Source organism: Mustela nivalis (genome assembly GCF_964662115.1).
Source record: "Mustela nivalis genome assembly, chromosome: 7".
NCBI classification, from domain to species: domain Eukaryota; kingdom Metazoa; phylum Chordata; class Mammalia; order Carnivora; family Mustelidae; genus Mustela; species Mustela nivalis.
The window spans coordinates 110805508-110823686 of NC_139026.1; the positions used below are offsets into that span (position 1 = coordinate 110805508).

An 18179-nucleotide genomic window follows, 5' to 3' on the forward strand; every position below is an offset into this window, starting at 1 on the left:
GAATGAGAGAGAGAGAGAGCTTGAGAAGGGGGAGGGTCAGAGGGAGAAGCAGACTCCCTGCTGAGCAGGGAGCCTGATGCGGGACTTGATCCTGGGACTCCAGGATCATGACCTGAGCTGAAGGCAGTCGCTTAACCAACTGAGCCACCCAGGCTTCCCATCATGCCATGTTATTATAAATAGGATCTGTGGTAGCATCCGTTGGTGTAATGTGGGTAGGGTTTTGTTTCAAGTTCATGAAGCAGTAAGCATGAGAAGGAGAGGTTAAGGGAGGTGACCCGATTCATGACATATGATTTTTGTCACCTTGAATGTTTTTCATTTTTTCCCAAATCATGTGCTGATTATAGACTTTTCCATAGATAGTTAACTCTATACTTTTCCAGAACCAGCCAGCTCTTTCAGACAGTGTTAGTTTGTGCTGAATATAGTAAACCCTGTTCTGGATTACATATTATGACTAGTAAGTCTTGCTGACTTGCATATTTGATGTCAAATAATAACTTCTGTTATGCACAATTTTGCACTTACTAACACAGAGCACCTTAACTGCTGAAGTAATTAATATGGATTTGTTAATAAGACATTTTTTTCTGAAGTTAGAAAGGAGAGTAAGTTCATCTCTTAGGAATGTGACTATCAAATACATGTACCTGTGCTACTGGTTTGTTATTCACTCAGCTTTTTGTTTTTTAAAGATTTTTTTTTTAATGTTTATTTATTTATTTGACAGAGATCACAAGTAGGCAGAGAGGCAGGCAGAGAGAGAGGAGGAAGCAGGCACCCCACTGAGCAGAGAGCCCGATGCGGGGCTCGATCCCAGAACCCTGGGATCACGACCTGAGCTGAAGGCAGCGGCTTTAACCCACTGAGCCACCCAGGTGCCCCATGTTTTTTAAAGATTTTATTTATGTATTTATTTGACAGAGAGAGAGATCGAGAGAGAGAGAGAGAGACAGTGAGAGAGGGAACACAAGTAGGGGGAGTGGAAGAGGGAGAAGCAGGCTTTCCGCTGAGCAGGGAGCCTCCATGTGGGGCTCCATCCTAGGACCCTGGGATCATGATCTGAGCCAAAGGCAGATGCTTCATGACTGAGCTACCCCAGGGCACCTGTGCTATTGGTTTGTTATTCACTCAGCCATTAAGCAGTCACTCCCCACGTTTTTCTCTTCCCTTCAGCCTTAGGCAACCACTATTCTACTTTCTGTCTCTATGAATTTAACTCTCCTAGGCATCTCATTTGAGTGAAGCCAAATAATATTTGTTCTTTTGGGTCTGACTTATTTCACTTAGATACCAGGATTCATCCATGCTTTAGGATGGATGGAATTTCATTCTTTTTTTTTTTTTTTAAAGTAATTTCTGTGCCCAATATGGGGCTTGAATTCATGACCCTGAGATTAAGAGTCACATGCTCTACTAAGTGAGTGAGCCAGGTGCCCCTCATTCCTTTTATAAAACTGAATAATAGTCTAATGTATGCATATCACACATTTGGCTTATCCATTCATCTGCTGATGGACATTTGGGTTATTTCTCCCTTTTGGCTATTGTGAATAACGGCTGCTGTAAACATTGGTGTTACATCTGTTTGAGTCTCTGCTTTCAGTTCTTATGGGTATATACTCGGGTGTAGATTTGCTGGATCACATGGTAATTCTACGTTTAAGTTTTTGAAGAACTGCCTTACTGTTTTCCACAGTAGCTGCATCATTTTATATTCCCGTCAGTAATACACAAGGGTTCCAGCTTCTCTGCATCCTCACCAATATGTGTTCTCTGTTTTTTGGTTTTGTTTTTGTTTTGTAATAGCCATCCAGATGGATGTGAAGTGTGATGTCTCATTGTGACAGCTCATTTCTTTCATTGTTGAGTAATATTCCACTTTATGGATGTACCATAGTTTGTTTCTCCATTTGCCTTTTGAAGAACATCTTTTTTTTTTTTTAAAGATATTTATTTATTTATTTGACAGAGACAGATCACAAGTCGGCAGAGAGGCAGGCAGAGAGAAGAGAGGGAAGCAGGCTCCCTGCTGAGCAGAGAGCCCTATGTGGAACTTGATCCCAGGACCCTGGGATCATGACCTGAGCCAAAGGCAGTGGCTTAACTCACTGAGGCACCCAGGTGCCCCTATTGAAGAACATCATCATTGCTTCCGAGTTCGGCAGTCATGAATAAGGTTGTTTAAAGCATTCATGTGCCATTTTCTGTGTAGATAGAAGTTTTCATCTCATTTGGATAACTACTGAGGAGCATGATTGCTAGATCATATGGTAAGAGTATCTTCAGTTTTGTAACAAACTACCAAGCTGTCTTCCACAGTGGTTGTATCATATTGGGTTTCTACCAGCAATGTATAGGGGTTCTAGTTTCTCTATATCTTTGTCCAACTTGCCATCATTGCTATTTTTGATTATAGCTGCTCTCGGGTGTGTGGTGGTATCTTACTATGGTTTTAATTTGCATTTCCCTGATGGCTAATGATGAACTCCTTTTCATGTGCTTATTGGTCATTTGTATATCTTTGGAGAAATGTCTGTTCTTAGCCTTTGCCCTTTTTTGATTGGGTTTTCTGTCTGTTGTTGAGCTATAAGAATTTTTTATTTTTATATATTTTTAAGATTTTGTTTATTTTATTTGACACAGAGAGAGAGAGTACAAGGTAGGTGGGAGCAGGAAGGAGAGAGAGATTCAGGCTCTATGCTCGGAGCCAGACACCGGGCTACATCCCAGGACTCTGGGATCAGGACCTGAGCCAAAGGCAGATGCTTCACTGACTGAGGCACCCAGGCACCCTTAAGCATTTTTTGTATATTTTAGATACGAGACCTTTATCAGACGCATGATTTCAGATCCTCCCTTCCATTCTGTTGTTTGTGTTGGTAGTGTGCTTTGATGTACAAACATTTTTAATTTTTATGAAGTCCAGTTTATCTCTGTTTTCTTTGATTTCTTATGTTTTTGGTGTCCTATCTAAGAAGCCATTACTTACTTAATCCAGAAGTCATGCATATTTTCACCTAAGAAGCCATTACTTTATCCAGAGTCATGCAGATTTTCACCTATGTTTCCTTTTTAAGAGTTTTATAGTTTTAGCTTTTAAACTTAGATCTGTGTTCGGGGTGCCTGACTGTCTTCGTTGGTGAGTGTGCAACTCTTGATCTTGGGTTGTGGGTTCAAGTCTTGTGTTGGGTATAGAGATTATTTTTTAAAAATCTTAGGTCTTTGATCCATTTGAACTAATTTTTATATATGCTCTGAAGTAGACATATAGAGTCATTATTTTGCATGGGAATATGCACCATTTGTTGAAAAGTTTCTTCATTCCCCTGTTGAAGGGTCTTGGTCCCCTTCTCAAAATTCACTTACCTTAGGGGCACCTGGGTGGCTCATTTTGTTAGGCAACTGCCTTTGGAATCCCAGGATCAAGTTCCACATTGGATCCCTGCTCAGCAGGGAGTCTGCTTCTCCCTCTGACTCTCCCCGTCTCATGTTCTTTCTCTCTCTCTCAAATAAATAAAATCTCTTTAAAAAAATCAGTTGACCTTAAATGTATGGATTTATATCTCGCCTCTCAGTTAGATTCCATTGGTTTATTAGTCTGTCTTTATTCCATAATTATGTTATTATAGTTTTGTAGTAAGTCTTGAAATTAGAAAGTTTGAGTCCTTCTACTTTATTCTTCTTTTTTAAAATTGCTTTGACTATTTTGAGTCTCTTGCAGTTCTGTATGAATTTTAGGATTGTTTTATCCATTTCTGAAAAAAGGTAGTTGGAATTTTTTTTTTAAGATATAATTTTTAAGGAGTGCCTACCTAGATGGCTTAGTCGTTACACATCTGCCTTCAGCTCAGGTCATGATCCCACTGTCTCTCTCTCTCTCTCTGTCAAATAAATAAATAATCTTTAAAAAAAACATAATTTTTAAAAAAAGATATTTTATTTATTTATTTGACAGAGAGAGATCAAAAGTAGGCAGAGAGGCAGGCAGAGAGAGAGAGAGAGAGAGAGAGAGGAGGAAGCAGGCTCCCTGCTGAGCAGAGAGCCCAATGCGGGACTTGATCCCAGGACCCTGAGATCATGACCTGAGCCGAAGGCAGCGGCTTAACCCACTGAGCCACCCAGGTGCCCACAAAACATAATTTTTAAGTAATCTTTCCACTCAAAGTGGGGTTTGAACTCAAAGAGTCAAGAGTCTTATGCTCTGTGGCCTGAGCCAGACAGGCACCCTGCAGTTGGAATTGTAATAGGGATTACATTGAATCTGTAGATCAATTTGGAGGGTATTAATATCTCAAATCAACTGTTTTTTTTTTAAGAATTTATTTATTTATTTGACAGAGAGCTCACAAGTGTGCTGAGAGGCAGGCAGAGAGGGGGGGAAGCAGGTTTCCCGCTGAGTGAGAGCGGATGCGGGGCTCGATCCCAGGACCCCGAGATCATGACCTGAGCCAAAGGCAGAGGCTTAACCCACTGAGCCACCCAGGTACCCCTCAACTCAACCTTTTTTTTTTTTTTTGTTAAATATTTTATTTATTTATTTGACAGAGAGAGATCACAATTAGGCAGAGAGTCAGGCAGAGAGAGAGGGGGAAGCAGGGTCCCTGCTGAGCAGAGAGCCCGATGCGGGACTCGATCCCGGGACGCGAGATCATGACCTGAGCCGAAGGCAGCGGCTTAACCCACTGAGCCACCCAGGTGCCCCTCAAATCAACTTTTTAAGACAGATTCTTATAACCCCATCCCAGATTTTGATCCAGAGCTCATTTTTTCTGGAGATGTGTACTGTTTCATTCTTTTCTCAGCTTTTCTATCAGAAACAGATTTTGAGTGGGTGCATGATGAAATTTCCCTGCATTCTTTTCCTTCAAATCTGTCCTTTCTCAAATCTGTCTCTCCATGTACAGGATACCTTGGGGTGTAGGAGCACTGAGTCTGAAAACTACCATCATAATTGGCTATTTTGTACTATTATTTTTTAAACATTCATAATTGAAGTATTTTTTATGTGCAGTGAGTTAGCATGAAGGTACGTATGTTGGATTTCTGCAGTTAAGGTAGGTCTCTTGGATGACCCATTCAAGGAAATTCACTTAATCCAGCTTAATAAAGCCTCTATCCTTCCCCTACTGATGGAAACACTGGGACACATATTAAGGCCAGATTTCCGGATCAGACCGTGCTGGTTTGGACAGATGCAGCAAGAATGAGAACGCTGGCCAAATTTCCTGGGATGGCGCCAGTAGAGCTGCTGATGACCCATCTTGCTCTCTCAGATGCAATGAGGCAAAAGACTATTTTGTACTTTTAAAAATCTGTCGGGGCACCTGGGTGGCTCAGTGGGTTAAAGCCTCTGCCTTCAGCTCAGGTCATGATCCCAGCATCCTGGGATTGAGCCCCGAATCAGGTTCTCTGCTCAGCGGGGAGTCTGCTTCTTCCTCTTTCTCTGCCTGCCTTTCTGCCTACTTGTGATCTCTGTCTGTCAAAATAAATATATTTAAAAATAAAATAAAATAAAATAAAATAAAAATCTGTCTACTATGGTATCATTTGGGGTTTTTGTTTTTGCTATTGAGTAAATGATTGAACAATGTTGTCTGTATGTTCAGTAGAAGTTTTTAATTTGATTATGACTATTTGGGTTTTCTTTTTTTTAAAAGATTTTATTTATGTATTTGAGAGAGAGAGTGAGAGAGCAAGAGAGAGAGAGCATGAATGTGGGGTTGGTCAGAAGGAGAAGCGGACTCCCCACCAGCTGGAGCCTGTTGCTGGTCTGGATTCCAAGATCCTGAGATCATTACCTGAGCTGAAGGCAGATGCTTAATTGACTAAGCCATTCATGTGCCCCTTATTTGGGTTTTCTAGAGTAGTGTTTGTCAAGACTAACTGCCTGAATAAGCAGGCAGTTAAAATAAAGCAGGCTTTAAAATAAGCCTGAATGCTTATTTTAAAAAGATCATGGGAGGCCACTGGGATGGCTCTGTCAACTGGGCGTCTCGCCCTCAGGTCATGCATGATCATGGGGTCCTGAGATCCACTTCCACATCAGGCTCCCTGCTTGGTGGTGAGTCTGCTTCTCTCTCTCTCTCCCTCTGCCCCTCCCCATGCTCGTGCTTTCTCTCTCAAATGCCATCACTCTCTCTCTCTCAAATAAATAAAATCTTGATAATAAAGTTTTTATTTTATTTTATTTATTTATTTGTCAGAGAGATAGAGAGAGTACAGGCAGGCAGAGTGGCAGAAAGAGAGAAAGGGGGAAGCAGGCTCCCCGCAGAGCAAGGAGCCCGATATGGGACTCAATCCCAGGACGCTGGGATCATGACCTGAGCCGAAGGCAGCCGCTTAACAGACTGAGTCACCCAGGCATCCCCAGTAAATAAAATCTTTAAAAAAAGGAAAAAAAGGATCATGGGTGCACCTGGCTGGCTCAGTTGGTAGAGCATGCTCCATGGTTGGGTATAGAGATTACTTAAAAAGAAAAAAAAAACTTTATTTTTATTTATTTATTTTTTTTAATTTTTAAAATTTTTTTAAAGATTTTGTTTATTTATTTGACAGAGAGAAATCACAAGTAGACGGAGAGTCAGGCAGAGAGAGAGAGAGAGGGAAGCAGGATCCCCGCCGAGCAGAGAGCCCGACGCGGGACTCGATCCCAGGACCCCGAGACCATGACCTGAGCCGAAGGCAGCGGCTTAACCTACTGAGCCACCCAGGCGCCCCCAAAACTTTATTTTTTTAATCTTTAAAAAAAATCATGGAACCCTACCCTAGACCTGTTAAACCAGATGTTCTATGATGGGGTTTGGGAATCTGTATTTTTATATATTTGCTCAGTAATTTTAATGTGTGTTCAGTTTGGAGACCCATAGATTTAGAAAGTTTTGCTCTGCCCAGACAGCTGTTCTTTTTTTCTTTTTTTTTTTTTTTAAGATTTTATTTATTTATTTGACAGAGATCACAAGTAGGCAGAGAGGCAGACAGAGAGAAAGGGGGAAGCAGGCTCCCTGCTGAGCAGAGAGCCCGATGCGGGGCTCAATCCCAAGACCCTGGGATCACGACCTGAGCCGAAGGCAGAAACTTTAACCCACTGACCCACCCAGGTACCCCACAGACAGCTGTTCTAAACTTGTTGATCTGATACTCATTTTGAAAGCCCTGAGTGTATTTCAGACTGGAGTATGATGATTGCTGACTCACCTGAATCTTGGTTTGACACTGAAGTGGGTGGGATTTGGTGTGCTAAAGTCTGTTTATCTTTGAAACATTTTTCTCTGGATTTATAGTGGAGGATTTATGCTGCATTGGTCTACTGCGTAGCTCTTTGCTTTTGAAAGTCTGGGTTCAAGGGGTTGATTAAATGAAAATCACTGAATCTGTCTATGTCATTGGTTAGCTAAATAAATAGCCTTTTGTGTCCTGATAGCAGTAGACTTTTTCTGGTTTAGGTTTTCCACATGGCTTATTATCGAGTATGACAACTTGTCCTGTGTAATCAGCGTCACATTAGTCTCATGAGAATAGACACTCCTTTAATCAGCTGCTTTTCTTTAATCTAGTGGGTGAGGCATATGGTAACCAAGACATTATTGTCATTTACTTTGGGGCATGGTGGTAGTATTTGTGGTGGTGTGTGGGTGTGTATATGTTTCAGGTATGTAGATTTTCCAAAAAGAGACAGATGGCAGGTAAGACATTTGTGTATTCCTTATTTTTCACTGTATATCAAAAATTACTGTGTCTTAGAATTTTCAAAACATCTACTTTCTTAAAGATTTTTAAGTAATTTCTTTATCCAGCATACAACCTCAAGATCAAGAGTCACATGCTCTATGGACCGAGCCAGCCAGGAGCCCCCAGAAGATCTACTTTCTAATCTTGTTTTTCTATAATTTATTTGAGCCTGGCTGAATCATTTCAACTTCTAATCATTTCAAAAGTCCCATATTCTTCATATAACAAGGAGGATGGACTAGATGGCCTTTATTTTACAGATCCTCCCAACTCTAAAATTGAGTGATTCAGGCACTGACTAAAACTCCCATAAGCATAGAGATAATAGTTGAAGTCTTATTCTTTCCATTCCTCTTTTATAATATTCTCTATCACAATTCTATCACAATAAATAGTCTAGTTACTATTCTCTATGTTTTTGGTTTGTACTCTTACTCTCTTATGTAAAATGACTTCTCACTTTTTGTCATTTGACTGAGCCTCAAAATAGACTGATAACTTCTTAAAATTCCGTGATGTATGAATAACTTTAATTTTATTGTTTCCCCCACCTTAAGTGTCCTCTCTCACCAGCAATGTTGTCATCTATACATGTATATCTATACATTGTAGTCATTTGAGTCTTTATCATAGTGACAGCGAGAGCTATCATTTGAATACTTTTTTAGTCCATGCTTGACACAAGTCTAGGACAAAGGGAGTAGCTCCAATAGTTAATAGTATGGTCAGAAAGATAATAAATTATAAAATCCTTGAACAGTATAAGACAGGTTATACTTCAGTGTTAAACTCTGTGGCGCAGAAGGAATGATATGAATGTTCAAAGAGCAGTGATACAGTAGTAGTCAGTGAAGAAGATACTGTGTGGAGTAGTAGAGAGACTTAAATTGGTCCTTGAAGGGATGGAAAGGGATGGACAGAATTTGAATAATCAGGAGAAGAAAGGCAGTCCAGGTTCGGTAAAAATGTAGTTGTAATATGTCCTTTTTATTAGTGAAGAAGTTGGCATTGAGTCCATACAGGGCAAGAATACGAATGAATTTTTTTTTTTTTTAAAGATTTTATTTATTTATTTGACAGAGAGAGAAATCACAAGTAGGCAGAGAGTCAGGCAGAGAGAGAGAGAGAAGCAGGCTCCCGCCGAGCAAAGAGCCCGATGCGGGGCTCGATCCCAGGACACCGAGATCATGACCCAAGCCGAAGGCAGCGGCTTAATCCACTGAGCCACCCAGGCGCCCCACGAATGAATTTTTTTAAAATTCCTTGCCACATATAACTTAATGTGGCTTATAATAATACATAATGGAAAAATCTAAATGAACTGATTAAATAAAAATATTCTAGTAAATAAAATCCGAGTAGGAAAACTATACATTTTCAGTGGGAATAATAGATCCTTAGTCCCTAAGATCCCATATGGTAATACTAGCATTGAGCAGTTTATTTGGTTCTGAGGCAAAAGCCAAAAACAAGTGAAGATATACTTAGTTCTGGGTTTTTTTTTTTTCCCCTTATAACTAGAAGCTATACTAGTTTCTTTTAAGTGGAACATTATTCTTTAAAAGATATTTCTTTCACTTGGAGCTTTATTATGTAGGGCACAGAGAAATGTAGAAGAAGATGTTGTGAATATCAAACATGGTATTAGCTTTCAAAACACTATCTCTTAATGTGATTCTGGCTAAAAGCTAAGGAAATGGCACCAAAGAGCAGCCGAGTTAAAACAACTAATTAACACTATATGGGGTCCTAGGTTATATGTATGCTCTTCTCTGATAATCCAGCTTACTATGAGGATAAAGTCTAGAATGTAGAGGAATGGAGGGATTACCTCTCATGTCAGACTAAAAAACAGATCCGGGGCACCTGGGTGGCTGAGTGGTTGAAGGGCTGAATTCATTTTGGCTCATGTTGTGAGATGGAGCCCTGGGTGGGGCTCTGTGCTCAGTGGGGAATCTGCTTGAGATTCTCTTTCTACCTCTGCTCCTTCCTCTCCAAATAAATAAATAAGTCTCTATTAATAAATAGAGATTTAATATATAATAAATAATAAATAGATAAAAATTAATCTCTATCAGAAGAAAAGATTCAAAAGGTTGTATTCTCTAGCAAGAGTCCAAAACGTTTAGGTGCTCTACATTTCCAGTTAAGGGCAAGTGAAGAACAAACTAGCAGATGTTAAGTTTGAAATGGTTTTATGGAACTTAAAAGGCTAACCAAAACTTCCTCAGCATGGTTGTTATCCTACTTCTGTCTTGGAAGTATGATTGAAGGATTACAAGCAGGTAAAAGAAGGATTTCTGGGACGCCTGGGTGGCTCAGTGGATTAAGCCGCTGCCTTCGGCTCAGGTCATGATCTCAGTGTCCTGGGATCGAGCCCCGCATCGGGCTCTCTGCTCAGCGGGGAGCCTGCTTCCCCTTCTCTCTCTGCCTAGCTCTCTGCCTACTTGTGATCTCTCTCTGTCAAATAAATAAATAAAATCTTTAAAAAAAAAAAAAAAGAAGAAGAAGAAGGATTTCTTTCTCTCTCTCTTGCTCTCTCTCTCTCTTTTTTTTTTTTTTTGTCTTTTCACTGACTATAAGTCAAATTTAAGGGGCCTCAGATTGTTGGTTGTTTTATTTATTTTTTAAAAATTTCATTTATTGGGCGCCTGGGTGGCTCAGTGGGTTAGGCCGCTGCCTTCGGCTCAGGTCATGATCTCAGGGTCCTGGGATCGAGTCCCGCATCGGGCTCTCTGCTCAGCAGGGAGCCTGCTTCCTCCTCTCTCTGCCTGCCTCTCTGCTTACTTGTAATTTCTGTCAAATAAATAAATAAAATCTTTATAAAAAAATTTCATTTATTTATTTGACAAATAAGTAGGTGACAGGCAGGCAGAGAGAGAGGAGGAAGCAGGCTCCCCTCCGAGCAGAGAGTGTGATGCGGGGCTCGATCCCCGAACTCTGGGACCATGAACTGAGCCAAAGGCAGAGGCTTTAACCCACTGAGCCACCCAGGCACCCCCAAAAGAAGGATTTCTCTTAAAAAACACTCTCATTCACTTTAATTCATGACAATGATTGATCAAAATTCTTACATTGTTGAATGTAAGAGATTATTTTAGCTTGGGAAAAGTTTGAAGGCAAGAGACCAGTCACACCCGGAAAACAGAAAACCGTGGAATTTCTTGTATTCAGGAGGGTAACTTCTTAGTAAAACTTACCAGATGAATTTATTGTGAATTGTGCCCTCACATTTGAAAAACTTAACCTTCCTTCTGAAATTTTTTTTTAAGATTTTATTTATTCATTTGAGAGAGAGAGAGAGTATAAGCGGGGGAGAGACAGAGGGAGAGGGAGAAGCAGACCCTCCACTAAGCAGGGAGGCCGATGTGGGACTTGATCCCAGGACCCTGGGATCATGACCTCAGCCGAAGGCAGATGCTTAACAATCTGAGCCACCCAGGCATCCCACCTTCCTTCTGAATTTTTGAATGTAAATTAACTTTGTTGGATATGTGTTCAGGGGAAAAAAGATAACTTTTAGATCAATTGATATTAAGCCATATACAATATAATAACCCTGTGTTTCACATTACTTGGCATTATGTAAACTATCACAAGATTGGTTCTGCTGATTCAAACTCTTATACTGAAAACAGATTCTGCATAAGCATCATTGGTTAGAAGTCTATGATGAGGGCGCCTGGGTGGCTCAGTGGTTAAGCCGCTGCCTTCGGCTCAGGTCATGATCTCAGGGTCCTGGGATCGAGTCCCGCATCGGGCTCTCTGCTCAGCAGGGAGCCTGCTTCCTCCTCTCTCTCTCTCTGCCTGCCTCTCTGCCTACTTGTGATTTCTCTCTGTCAAATAAATAAATAAAATCTTAAAAAAAAAAAAAAAGAAGTCTATGATGAATTGATTCTGTTTACAGAGACAAGATTTGGGGAAAGATCACTGTCAAATAGTAACAACATTTTAGGGAACCAAAAGGACTGGTGAGTGGGAGCTACTGTCTATTGAGCATTTTTGATGTAATGGGGCTTATCTTATTAGCCTTGACAGCATTCTTTGAGGTAGGTTTTATTTTCCCATTTACATAAGAGGAAAAGCTCAAGAAGATTATTTTCCTAAAGTCACATGTAGTGATGAACTGGAATGCTTGAATCCAAAGCTTATCTTCCACTTTATAGATCTTCCTTCCAGGAAGCAAGAAGGGAGAGAGATAATTTCATTGAAAGAAATAAGATTGACCTGAAATTAATTTCCCAGTCTGTGTTTGCCTTGTTTTAATAATGTCACAATATATTCTGGGGCTCACTTTACCTAGTATAGTTATATTAATCAGTGCTGTTGCAGAGCTGTCTGAATGTGTGTGTGTGTGTGTGTGTGTGTGTGTGTGTGTGTTTCTTTTTCTTTTTTTTTTTAAATTCTCTCAGAAAGGAAACCATATTAGGGGCGCCTTAGTGGCACAGTTCTTTGAGTGCATGACTCCTGATTTTTTTTTTTTTAAGATTTTATTTATTTATTTGACAGAGAGACACAGTGAGAGAGGGAACACAAGCAGGGGGAGTGGGAGAGGGAGAAGCAGGTTTCCCACTAAGCAAGGAGCCTGGTGTGGGGCTCGATCCCAGGACCCCAGGAAAATGACCTCAACCGAAGGCGGACAGTTAATGACTGACCCACCCAGACACCCTGACTCTTGATTTTGGATCATCAGGTCATGATCTCAGGGTCGTGGGATTGAGCCCTGTGTCGGGCTGTGCACTCAGCTTAGTCTGCTTGTCCTTCTCCCTCTGCTCCTCCCCTCACTTGTGCTGTGTCTCTTTTTCTCTCAAATAAATAAATAAAATCTTAGAAGAAATAAAAGGAAACCCTGTTACAATTACAAACAGTACTTGAGATTTATTAGAAGTCTGTCTGTAAGCAAAATAAGCCAGTCTCCAAAGACAAATACTGTATAATTCCACTTATATAAAGTACTTAAGAGGAGTCAAATTGGAGAAACAGAAAGTAGAATGGTGGTTGCCAGAAGCTGGGGTGGGGCAGAGGGAAGGAAGAAATGGGGAGTTATTGTTTAATGAGTGTAGAGTTTCAGTGTTTTTTTTTTTTCTTTAAAGATTTTATTTATTTGCCAGAGAGAGTACATACAAGCAGGCAGAGAGGCAGGCAGAGGCAGCGAGAGAAGCAGGCTCCCTGCCGAGCAAGGAGCCCGATGCGGGACACCATCCCAGGACCCCAGGATCATGACAGGAGCCGAAGGCAGCAGCTTAACCAACTGAGCCACCCAGGCGTCCCGAGTTTCAGTTTTTTCAAGATGTAGAAAGTTCTTGGGGTCCCTGGGTGGCTCAGTTGATTAAGTGTCCAACTCTTGGTTTCAGCTTAGCTCATGATCTTAGATAGGATCCTGGGATTGAGCCCTGTGTCAGGCTCAGTGTTTAGTGGGGAATCTGCCTGAGAATTCTACTCCTCTCCCTCTGCTCCTCCCCTGAGCTTGTTCTCTCTCTCTCTCTGCCTCTCTCTCCATCTACTTGTGATCTCTCTCTGTCAAATAAATAAATAAAATCTTAAAAAAAAAAAAAAAGAATTCTCTGCTTTAAATAATTATAAAGAATAAATCCTTAAAAAAGGTGGAGAAAATTCTAGGGATGGATGGTGGTGATGGTAGCACATTATGAATATAAGTAATACAGCTGAACTACACACTTAGATAAGGTGGAAAATTTTTGTGGGGCGCCCGGGTGGCTCAGTGGGTTATAGCCTCTGCCTTAGGCTCTGGTCATGATCCCAGGGTCCAGGGATCGAGCCCTGCATTGGGTTCTCTGCTTGGTGGGGAGCCTGCTTCCTCCTCTCTCTCTCTCTTTCTCTGCCTGCCTCTCTGCCTACTTGTGATCTCTGTCTGTCAAATAAATAAATATATTATCTTAAAAAAAAAGATGGAAAATTTATGTTACATGTAATTTGTTACATGCAGAAATGATAAGTGAAATGTCATTAAGCAAATATATTAATCATGACATTGAAGAGATCCTTTGTGTTACACTTCAACCAGAAATACCTAAGAAACTGGGTGCCTGGGTGGCGCAGTGGGTTAAAGCCTCTGCCTTTGGCTCAGGTCATGCATGATTCCAGGGTCCTGGGATTGAGCCCCACATTGGGCTCTCTGCTCAGCAGGGAGCCTGCTTTCTCCTCTCTCTCTCTGCCTGCCTCTCTGCCTACTTGTGATCTCTGTATGTCAAATAAATAAATAAAATCTTAAAAAAAAAAAAGAAATACCTAAGAAACTACTTTTTTCACAAAAAATTATTTTAAGGTTTATTTTGGTTAGTCTCAGCTCAGAAGTAAAGTGTTTTATGTTACCTAAAGGAAAATTGTTTTTGTCAACTTTAAATTTGAAAACTAATAAAAAAATCTGTGAAATGTTGAAATATTCAGCCTTTTGTTTTTCAGAGGTATTTTTAAAGACATAGGGATGCTATAATAACTTTCTTCATCTAGGGGTGCTGGCTGGCTCAGTTGGTAGAACATGGGACTCGATCTTGCAGTTGTGAATTTGAGCCCCATGTCAGGTGTAGAGATTATTTAAAAATAAAGTCTTAAAAAAATCAAGTTACTTGGTCTAAATTAATAAGCTTATCTTTTAATTCAGCATTTATTTGCTTGCAGAAAATGGAAATACGCAAATGGTAAATCAATCTTTTTCTAAAACTTATCAGTGGTAGAAAACAGTGATATAAACCATTGAAAAAGCACTGGAAATGTGTCTGTAAGTAGATTCTGAATGTGAGAGGTGTAGGGTGTCATATTTGGAGTCAGTATTTTAGGTGAAATGTTGAGGCAGGAGAAATTAGTAGATTTTAAAGCATCTTGTCTCATTTTCTCCTTTGGAGCTGTTCTTCCCATTTGTTCTCCATTCTGTGCCACAGACCAATACCTTCCTTTCCTTTTACTGCATGATAATCGCTTGTGGTCAGTATTTTTGGTATACTCATAGCTCTCTTAAGTTGGAAGATATAAATCTTTCGAGGATAATAGGCCTTCTCTTGAGCTGCATTTTGCATGCAGATGTGAAGATAAGGGACCATGAATATCAATTTTTGAAGACATTTATCACTTATTGAGACAACTTTTCAGGTTTCTTTTTCTATTATTATGTCAAAAATGTTTCTGAGATATTTCCTTCTTAGCTTCCCAACTAGAAGATGAGGACGCAACCTGGATTAATGATTTTTTTTTTAAACATTTTGTTTAGTTATTTGAGAGAGAGAGAGAACATGCATGAGTGGAGGAGAGGGGCAGTGGGAGAGGGAGAAGCAGACTCCCTGCTGAGCAGGGAGCCCAGCTCCAGGCTCAATACCAGGACCCTGGGACCACAACCTGAGCTGAAGGCAGACGGCCAACCAACTGAGCCACCCAGGCACCCCTGGATTAATAATTTGATATTCAGACTCTATATTTTATAAAAATTTCAGATTTTATATTCAGAATCTGAGTTCAATTCACCGCTCCTCCACTGTGGTGGTCTAACCTACCCAAGCTTCAACTTCCTCATCTTTAAGTATCTCTGAGCCGAGTAGCCTTGATAATGAGTTTTGATTTGTATTTTCTGAATTAAATAGTTAAAATACTACCTATATTCTAATGGCTTCTCTCTCTCTCATAGCTTCACAACCTCTGGATCAGGAAGTTTTATTAAAAGTTAAAACCGAAATTGAAGAAGAGCTAGAATCCCTGGACAAAGAAATTTCTGAAGGTCTGTTTATTCTTATTTTCCTAGGTAATTAATGGACTCAGTTTGGTGTAGTTTACTCTTGGTTTGATATTTTACAGTAGAGCATTCTTAACATTGCATAGCTTCATTGGTATAGGATTATAAGGGCGAAACAAGAAGGTATCCTTTTTCTTTCCTGGGCGATAGGTTTATAAACATTTCCAAACCATACCTGACAGCCTTTTCCTGGTGTTAAGTAATAGACCAAACAATCATGTGCAGGTACTTTCCATTTAATGTCATTTGATTTGTGTTGGTGTTTTTTTAAAATTAATAACATTAAAGGGGAAATTGTAAGTAAGTTGTTTACATTTTTGCATGTATTATGCTATAGATAGTTGTAAGAGTAATATACATGTAATTTTGTGGTAGGTGGGTGCTAGCTGCTTGCTTTACTGGGATTCTGTGCCCTGTATCCCATTTGTACCTTGGAACAACAATGATTCTGCCTGTTCTCCCAGTTAGAGCATGGCAGTATAATATGGAGTAAGGAAGCAGATGAGAAGTTGGTAGTTTGAGCTGAGAAGACAGAAGCTGTGATTGCTTCTTTCATGTGCAACATTTTATACTCGCATCACCTTCATAGTTTTAAACTTTATCCATGGGGCGCCTGGCGGCTCAGTCGGTTAAGGGTCTGTCTTCAGCTTGGGTCATGGTTTCTGAGTCCTGGGATCAAGCCCTGTATCAGGCTTCCTGCTTGACAGTCTGCTTTTCTCTCTTTCCCTCTGCCCCTCCCCACCACCTGGGTTCTCTCTCTCTCTCAAATAAATAAATAAAATCTTTAAAAAATAAAAATAAAATAAAATATCCATGCGCAGGAATGTTGAGTGCGAAGTTTCATTTAAAAAAGGGAATGAGGGGCACCTGGTTGGCTCAGTGGTTTAAGCCTCTGACTTCGGATCAGGTCATGATCTCAGGGTTCTGGGATCGAGCCCCACATGGGGTTCTCTGCTCAGCAGGGAGCCTGCTTCCCCCGCCTCTCTCTGCCTACCTCTCTGCCTGTTTGTGATCTCTCTCTGTCAAATAAATAAATAAAATCTTTTAAAAAAATAAAAAATAAAAAAGGGAATGAAAATAAAAAATAAAAAAGGGAATGAGTGGCACCTGGGTGGCTTAGTGGATTAAAGCCTCTGCCTTCAGCTCAGGTCATGATCCCAGGGTCCTGAGAATCGAGCCTCGAATTGGGCTCTCTGCTCAGTGAGAAGCCTGCTTCCCCCTCTCTTTCTCTGCCTGCCTTTCTACCTACTTGTGATTTCTGTCTGTCAAATAAACAAATAAAATCTTAAATAAATAAATAAATAAATAAATTTATTTTTAAAAAAGGGAATGAAAGATACAGAATTGTTGAATCACTATATTGTACATGTGGAACTAATATAACACTGTATGTTAACTATACTGGAATCAAAAACTATTTTTAAAAATATCTATTTATTGGGACGCCTGGGTGGCTCAGTTGGTTAAGCAGCTGCCTTCGTCTCAGGTCATGATCCCAGAGTCCTGGGATCGAGTCCCACATCGGGCTCCTTGCTCTGCAGGGAGCCTGCTTCTCCCTCTGACTCTGCCTGCCACTCTGTCTGCCTGTGCTCGCTTTCTCTCCCTCTCTCTCCCTGACAAATAAATAAATAAAATCTTAAAAAAAAATTTTATTTATTTGAGAGAAAGAGAAAGAGTATGTGCTCATGAACTGGGAGGGGATGGGCAGGCAGAGGGAGAGGGAAATGGAGAAGCCAGACTCCCGCTGTGCAGGGAGCCCAGTGCAGGGCTGGGTTCCAGGACCCTGAGATCATGACCTGAGCTGAAGGCAGGTGTTTAACCAACTGAGCCACCAAGGTGCCCCTTAAATAAAAAGCTTTTTTAAAAAAATAATGAGGGGTGCCTTGGTGGCTCAGTGGGTTAAAGCCTGTGCCTTCAGCTCAGGCATGATCCCAGGGTTCTGGGATTGAGCCCCGCTTCAGGCTCTTTGCTCATCAGAGAGCCTGCTTCATCCTCCCTCTCTGCCTACTGTCCGTCAAATAAATAAATAAAATCTTTAAAAAAAAAAATAATGAGGGACGCCTGGGTGGCTCAGTTGGTTAAGCGGCTGCCTTCGGCTCAGGTCATGATCCCAGAGTCCTGGGATCGAGTCCCACATCGGGCTCCTTGCTTGGCGGGGAGCCTGCTTCTCCCTCTGCCTCTGCCTGCCACTCTGTCTGCCTGTGCTTGCTTTCGCTTCTCTCTCTATGACAAAAAAAAAAAAAAATAATGAGAATAATCAACTCATCCCATCAGGTGGAATAAACTGATTAGAATCCGGCTTAAGAAGTGTCATATTTATAGGGGTGCCTGGGTGGTTCACTGGGTTAAGCCTCTGCCTTCGACTCAGGTCATGATCTCAAGGTCCTGGGATCGAGCCCCGAATTGGGCTCTTTGCTCAGCAGGGAGCCTGCTCCCCCCCCACCCCCGTCTCTCTGCCTGCCTCTCTACCTACTTGTGATCTCTGTCTGTCTAATAAATAAATAAAAATCTTTTTTAAAGTGTCATATTGGGACGCCTGGGTGGCTCAGTTGGTTAAGCAGCTGCCTTCGGCTCAGGTCATGATCCCAGGGTCCTGGGATCGAGTTCCACATCTGGCTCCTTGCTCGGCAGGGAGCCTGCTTCTCCTTCTACCTCTGCCTGCCTCTCTGTCTGCCTGTGCTCACTCGCTTTCTCTCCCTCTGTC

At 41.0% G+C, this 18179-nt stretch overlaps 1 protein-coding gene across 12 annotated transcripts in view; it reads left to right on the forward strand.

Annotated features, from left to right (window-relative positions):
- BCL2L13 (BCL2 like 13) overlaps window positions 1-18179 on the forward strand; it is an 86963-nt gene that overhangs the window by 20266 nt on the left and 48518 nt on the right. For 10 of the 12 annotated variants that reach the window (XR_014313648.1, XR_014313649.1, XM_082738171.1 and 7 more), the window contains one exon: window positions 15371-15460. The exons of the other annotated variants lie outside the window; for them this stretch is intronic. Coding sequence is in view for 4 of the 10 variants with exons in the window: in XM_082738171.1 (XP_082594297.1) it covers window positions 15371-15460 (90 nt within the window). In the remaining 6 variants the exon portion in view is untranslated. The remainder of the gene's footprint in view (window positions 1-15370; window positions 15461-18179) is intronic. 12 annotated transcript variants of the gene reach the window in all.